General features: G+C 46.9%; 1 protein-coding gene across 1 annotated transcript in view; it reads left to right on the forward strand.

Annotated features, from left to right (window-relative positions):
- SRMS (src-related kinase lacking C-terminal regulatory tyrosine and N-terminal myristylation sites) overlaps positions 1–572 on the forward strand; it is a 39,768-nt gene extending 39,196 nt beyond the window's left edge. The window contains exon 8 of the mRNA XM_081917028.1: positions 7–572. Coding sequence (XP_081773154.1) covers positions 7–200 — 194 coding nt within the window. The 3' untranslated portion in view covers positions 201–572. The remainder of the gene's footprint in view (positions 1–6) is intronic.
- The last annotated feature ends 6,666 nt before the right edge of the window (positions 573–7,238 follow it).

Here is a 7,238-nt window from a genome sequence, read left to right on the forward strand (position 1 = left end):
TTCCAGGGATGACCAACCAAGAAACTATCCAGCAGATCACCCGGGGCTACCGCCTCCCCCGTCCCAACAGCTGCCCTGCTGAGGTTTACAACGTCATGCTGGAGTGTTGGAAGAGCCACCCAGAGGACCGGCCGCCTTTCCACAGCCTGAGAGAGATGCTCTTCTGCATCTACAAATGGGGTCACTACCCATTCTCTTGAAGGAGGGGGGAAATTCCCACCAATGGCATTTAGAAATGGACAGCAGATCCTATATCCCCCAACAAGATTGGCAGAACCGCTAGAAGAAGCCAGTTCATGTCAGCCTCGTTGCAGGAGAAGCTTGGGGTTATGTGAAGGCCTTGTTTTCGTGGAGCTACATCGCGAGATACCCTGTTTATGACTGGGGTGGCAGCCCCTTTGGGGTTTGCTGCCTGCACCTGCCAGAAGATAATTCGCTATAGATCCTGCACAGCCAAGACGCCATTGCGAAGTTGTTTCAGCACCCTTCCCATGCAAACCGCGGACTAAGATTAGATTCCTTGCCATGTGTGCCAGTTGACTTTCATTACTCAATAAATGTGTGCCAAGAAACAGGAGGTGTTGTTGTCCTTTGGGTGCAGCCTGTTAAATGCAGAGCGAAAGGTCTCTGTTTTGTTAGCAGTGCTGTGAGACAGATCACTGTTGCCCCCATTTTACAGATTATAGTAGGCAAATAGTTGCCCAAAGTAAAAAAACCCCAAACACCATTGTGTCCGTATGTAGCCATCCAAAAACGTCACCGCTGCTGTCAATTCACTGCCGTTCAGCTGAGTGCTGTTTGAACTGCCTCTTCTTTTGAGTAGGATGTGTGCATTCACAGCTAAGGTGTGATTATATTTGGATTTGGGTCGGAGCCTTACTCAAGTCTGCTTGGCAAACTTACAGATGAGTAAGGCCCGACTGAGGTCTCTTGCAACTAGAGTCAGTGCACAACACATTAGCTAACCACCTCCTACAAAATAAGGTCAACGTGTTGATTAAGGATTTAAGCACTGGGAGGAAGAAGACATTTCTACTGCATGGAAGCCACTTCTTCCTCCTTAAGCAAGGAACACGTCAACCACCCATCGGGAAGCTTCGTTAACGTGTGACCCCGAAATTTTGTATCCCCTCCAAACAAGAGGCTAAAGTTTTGTGCTAGATTTGAACCGTTTTGTGCCGCGAACCCTGCGTTTTGTGCTGTCCCCCAAACTGAGTTATTGGCAACAGTTTGGAGGGGATCCAAAATTTCGGGTCACATGAAGCTCCCATCAGCTGCTCCAGCAAAGCATAGCTGTCAACTTACAGATTTGAAAATAAGGGACCAGCAGCCTTGAAAATAAGGGATCAGCAACCAAAATAAGGGATTTTCCAAGCAACGGTATTTTCAACGTCTGAGCCCCTCCAATCCAAAGGCAGAAAGCCCAGTCAGCAGCCAAACGAAGCCTCAAGCGGTGGTTCCCACAGCGCAGCAACCCGGCAAAGGGGATGCAGCAAGGAAAACCACCGTCACCTCTCCGCTGGGAAGCGCTGAGCAAAAGCGAGTCCCCAGGCAATGCAGCTGATTTGATTGGCACAAGGCGTGCAAGCTCCACCCCCCAGTCATTCTTAGACTCCTTATTGGGTGAGCAACGCAGCCAAGCAACACAGTTGGAGCCTCCCTCCTCCTTGGCCGGCAGGGAGGGAGGGAGAGGAGCTGCTTCCTTTGAAACCTGGGAAATTTAAGGGACATCATCAATAAAGGACAGCTGCGGGACACAGCGCTGGGATAAGGGACTTTCCTGCCAAGTAAGGGGCGGTTGACAGCTATGCAGCAAAGGAACAATGGAGAGCTCCCTTTAGGCTCCCAATTGTTCCTTTGAAGCCTCACACCACGCAAGACATCAGGTGTAATGGAAGTCGTCATGGCTTCCCCCATAAGAGCCCAGGAGGACAAATGGGGAGGCTTGACAGGTCAAGTTCACCCCTGGATTAAGAACATGAGTTTCCCTGAACTTGGAGAATTTACTTTCACTGCCAGATCAGTCCATATAAATCAAGTTGACTGGTCCCAACTTTGATGAAACGTATGTTTCTTTTCCATCGAATAATAAGAAAGCTGAAAGCTCTTCATGGTTTTTTTTTAAAAAACCAAACCACTTCATGTTATACACTCCCCCCAGTTATGGTGAGTTTTAATGTGAGATGCATTTGACCTCAGAGTCACATGAATGTATTTTCACACCCCTTTTGGACATGTCTCTCCCACCTTGTCTTAATGCCTATGTCTATATAAAACTGTTCAAAGTCCATCTATCCCATGAATTTATTTACCGTATTTTTCCACCTGTAAGACAGCCATGTATAAGACGGCCCCTATTTTTACAAACTCAGATTTAAGAAAATGGGGGGAGATGTATTTGTGTATAAGACGCCCCTAATTTTTCACAGCATTTTTTATGGGAAAAACCTAGTCTTATACACAGAACAATACAGTGTTTTTTAATATAGATTTAGCAAGGAGAAATGGATGTGTTTAGTGACTATAACCTTTTGGAAGAGAGTTGTTAAATTAATATAATTAGAGAAACAACCTGTGTGTGTGGTGCTTTTTAAAAAAATATTCGTATCCATCTCTCCTTTTGCTGAAATTGTGTGTGTGTGTGTGTGTGTGTGTGTGTGTGTGTGTAGATAAGCAGGGAGATATACAAATCATGCAGCAAATTAGTGGGCGAAGCTATCAGTGACCATTTCCTGGGCTCAGGCCCTGCTTGCAGGATTCCCACAGTCATACAGAATCATAGAATCATAGATCTGCAAGGTACCCAAAGGTCATCTATCTCAACCCGCTGCAATGCAGGAATCTCAACTACGTTTAGCTACAATGAGAACAGGGTCTGGACGGGATAGACCATTGTCCTGACCCAGCAGGCTCGTCTTACGCTCATGCAAAAATATTAATACCGTGTTAAATGAAACATATTGTCAAATATTGTCCTGGAGCTCATTCCAATGTAATGCCAAGATCAATCAACCTGCAATGAACACACTTTTCTTGTCAAGCTCTCTTAGGCCTGAACGTAATTATGTCCATTTCGTTACTATGGTATTTTACAGCAACCTCCCAGGTCCTATAAAAGCAATTTACAACAGGTGGGGCAATGGAAAAATCAACTTTTTATTACAAAGCAGAAAGGCAGGCACAAAGGTCAGGAGAAAGATATGCAGATGGCATTTTATTTCACTGCCGCCCTTTTGAGACTATTATAGAGATCATGGAATCTGATTTTACAGCAAATTAGGCTGCAAATCCCATGCACACATAACTTGCAAGTTAAGTCCCGCTGAACTGATTGGGGCTGACTACTCAGTCAAGCTCTTTAGAATTACATGTAGTACTTTTTCGGGTAAGCTTGTTTTAGTAACGATTATATGAGACAGGCACTTGTCACTTGCGTTTGCAGCTGCATCTAAAATAACAGCAATAATAAAAAAATGTGATTTAAGAAGGCAAAAAGCAGTGGAATGCAGTTCCTTGAAAAAAACGGTACTTACGAGCGATAGCAAAGATGCAAGTCTGTAAGGAACTGAGCCTTCATAGACCAGGTGTCCTCCAAAGGTTTTGGACTACAGTTCCCATGAGCTCGAAACAGTTGGAGGACACCATGTGGTGAATGCTGGAAAGAAAAGAATTTCCGCTAAGCCTGGGGGGCCGGTGCAGTTTATTTCCCTTTTATTTCCCGCTCCGGGTTCTGATCCCTCCTGAGCTTAGTCGCAGCAGGAGCATAGCTGTCAAATTTTCCCTTTTCTTGCGAGGAATCCTATTCGGAATAAGGAAACGTCCATTAAAAAAAGGAAAACGTTGACAGCTACGAGCAGGAGTGTTTCTGAGCACATGCAGAGCACCTACCCCTCGCTACTGAGCCACAGCGGCAGCAACAGATCCAGAATAAATTGCCTGGGACGGCAAGGTGCCTAGGACCCTCGTACCTACGGGACCCCGGTGTGCCCCACAGAGGACCTTAAGGTCCATAAATAGCAATACCCTAGAGGTCCTGGGCCCTAAGGAAGTCAGATAAGCCTCAGCCAGAGCCAGGGCCTTTTCAACACTGGCCCCAGCCTGGTGGAACACTTTGTCTCATGAGACCAGGGCCCTGCAGGATCTGATTTCTTTCCGCAGGGCTTGTTAAGACAGAGTTGTTCCGCCTGGCCTTTGGCTTGGAGCCAATTTGATTCCCTCCCCCTCTTTCCTTTCTCCTCCTGTGATGAGGCTGCATTTTAATGTTTTAATGTTTCTATGTTGTATTTTAATCTTGTTTTTAAGTTGTATTCATTCAACTTGTTTTGATTATTGCATGTTAGCCGCCCTGAGCCAGGGCTTGGCTGGGGAGGGCAGGGTATAAATAAATATTATTATTATTATTATTATTAAAGGAAGGAGGGAAGGGCAACTTCAGCCAGGGAAATGCGGGCGATGCTTTCTGCCCTGCTCTTTCTCCCCGATAAAGGGCAGAGTGCTTCTGAGCGCGTGCAGAGCGCCTTGCCGTCGATACTGAGCCACGGCGGTAGCAGGAGCAGCAGATCACAAGATAGCTGGCCGACATGAGCGGGTGCAGCAGGCAAAGAAGGGAGGCCGGGAGGGGAAACGCCAGCGATGCTCTCCGCCCCGCTCCACTTTTGTCCGCAAATGACCCGAGACTAGAAGAGGGACTACGGAGCCGCAATACCGCACCACGCCGCCAGAGGGCGCAGCAATGACACGCTCCCGCCCGGGCTGCACACACGTCACTGTCGACCTCGCGAGGGAGGGGCTGAGACCTGGGACGAGCCGGAGAGTGCTCATTTGCATCCCGCCGCGACCGGCATGCCTTGCGCCCACCACGACGCGGTTCTCGCGGGCTCCGCCGCTTCGGTGCCGGTTCCGGCTGTGGCGAGGAAGCCGCTTGCAGGGAGGGCGAAAGGCGTGTTCCGGGGCGCCCGGGCAGCTCGATCTTGACCCTTAGACGAGGCCACCGTAACCTCAGGGGCAGGCGCGCGTGCAGTGGCTGGTGCCGTGCGGATGGAGAAAGCATACTCTGGTTTCTCTTCAGATCGTATAAATCTTTCGCCTTTTACTAAAGATTTCCGTGGAGAGGAACATTTATGAGTTTTCAACTAATTTTTTGAGGCCTTGCTTCGGCAGGGCTGTCCTTTCTTGGTGAAAAAATAGAATTATTTCTTAGTCGATTATTTGTAGGTACAAATAGCAACGAGTCAGTCTTGGTGAGGCTCTGTTGTTGTTCAGTCGACTCTTTGTGACCCCCTGGACCAGAGCATGCCAGGCACTCCTGTCTTTCACTGGTAGCTTTGAGAACACTGTCCAACCATCTCTTCCTCCTTCGTCCCCTTCTCCTTGGGCCCTCCATCTTTCCCAACATCAGGGTCTTTTCCAGGGAGTCTTCTCTTCTCATGAGGTGGCCAAAGTCTTGGAGCCTCAGCTTCAGGCTCTGTCCCTCCAGTGAGCACTCAGGGCTGATTTCCTTCAGAATGGATAGGTTTGATCTTCTTGCAGTCCATGGGACTCTCAAGAGTCTCCTCCAGCACCATAATTCAAAAGCATCAATTCTTGGTGAGGCTCTACTACTACTCAAATCTGAGCTTGTAGTTCCGCACGATGTCTCCCCCACACCAAAGAAAGAGAGAATGCATTTAGAGCTTGTTCGTTTATCTTGTTCAGCCTTCTTTTTGGATCTCTCCATCCTATGGCAACCACAGCCGAAAAGTAAAAAACAACTGCCCTGACTTCTTCAGATGAATACAAATTTAATAGATAAAATAGAGCAATGATGGAGAAGTAGAGCTTTGTGTCATCCACATATTGCCAGGCGTACTGTCTCCTAGTCCTACCTGTATATTTATTTTATTTTATTTATTAAATTGGTATACTGCCCTATACCCCTAGTTCTCAGAGGATGTTGGGGATTGAGCTGGGACCTTGTGAATGCAATCTCTTTTTTTAAAAGGTGACAGAATGGATTGTGGAAACTATCAACGCATCTTTTTATTAGCTGCGGCCGGAAAAATTATTGCAAGGATCTTAGCAAACTGTCCTTTAACAATATCCGAGGCGACCCTTCCTGAATCGCAAAATGGTTTTCGGCCTTCTAGGGGGACAGTGGGCATGATTTTCACCACTCAGCAGTTTCGAGAAAAATGCAGAGAGCAAAACCAACCCCTGTATATGCCGTTTATTGACCTGACTAAGGCTGTCGACACTGTAAATCGTAATACCATGTGGACTGTCCTTGTGAAAATTGGCTGCCCAGGTAAATTTGTGAACGTCATCCGGCTCCTCCATGATAATATGACAGCAACAATCGCAGATAACAATGGCTCTCAAAGTGAACCATTCAGTGTTATCAAGTGTTAAACAGGGTTGTGTTATTGCCCCAACTCTATTCATTATTTTCATTGCCATGTTCCTACACTTTGTTGAAGGGAAACTCCCCACTGGAGTAGAAATTATATATCGAACAGGTGGGAAGTTCTTCAATCTGAGCAGGCTGAAAGCAAAGAGTAAGGTTACCGTAACTTCTGTCATAGAGCTTCAGTATGCTGATGACAACATAGTGTGCGCACACTCAGAGGATGACCTCCAAACCATCCTAAATATCTTCACAGAAGCTTGCGAAAAACTTGGCCTATCGCTCAACATCCAAAAAAACAAAGTACTGCACCAACAATACAAAATAACCCCTCTAAAGCGTCACAAATCCAGTTCAAGGGACAGTTACCTTTCCACAAGGGATGACATTGATGCCGAAATCCAGCATTGCCTGAGCTCTGCAAGCGCAGCTTTCTCCTGATTGACGTGCAGAGTGTTTGAGGACTGGGACATTAGCAGGGAAACCAAAATGCTTGTTTCCAAAGCTATTGTACTACCAACCTTGACTGCATGCTTGTGAAACATGGACCACTTATAAACACCATCTCCAACTCCTTGAAAGATTCCATGAACGGTGTCTTCGGAAATTTTTACACATCACTTGGGAAGACAGGCGAACTAATACCAGTGTATTGGAAGAAGCAAAGATCACCAGTGTTGAAGCGATGATTCTTCAACATCAACTTCCTTGGACTGGTTATGCCTGATTGTTGTCGTTTAGTCGTGTCCGACTCTTCATGACCCCATGGACCAGAGCACGCCAGGCACTCCTGTCTTCTACTGCCTCCCGCAGTTGGGTCAGGCTCATGTTTGTAGCTTCTATGCCTGATTATCAT

The sequence above is a fragment of the Podarcis melisellensis genome (genome assembly GCF_964234715.1).
Source record: "Podarcis melisellensis genome assembly, chromosome: 6".
NCBI classification, from domain to species: domain Eukaryota; kingdom Metazoa; phylum Chordata; class Lepidosauria; order Squamata; family Lacertidae; genus Podarcis; species Podarcis melisellensis.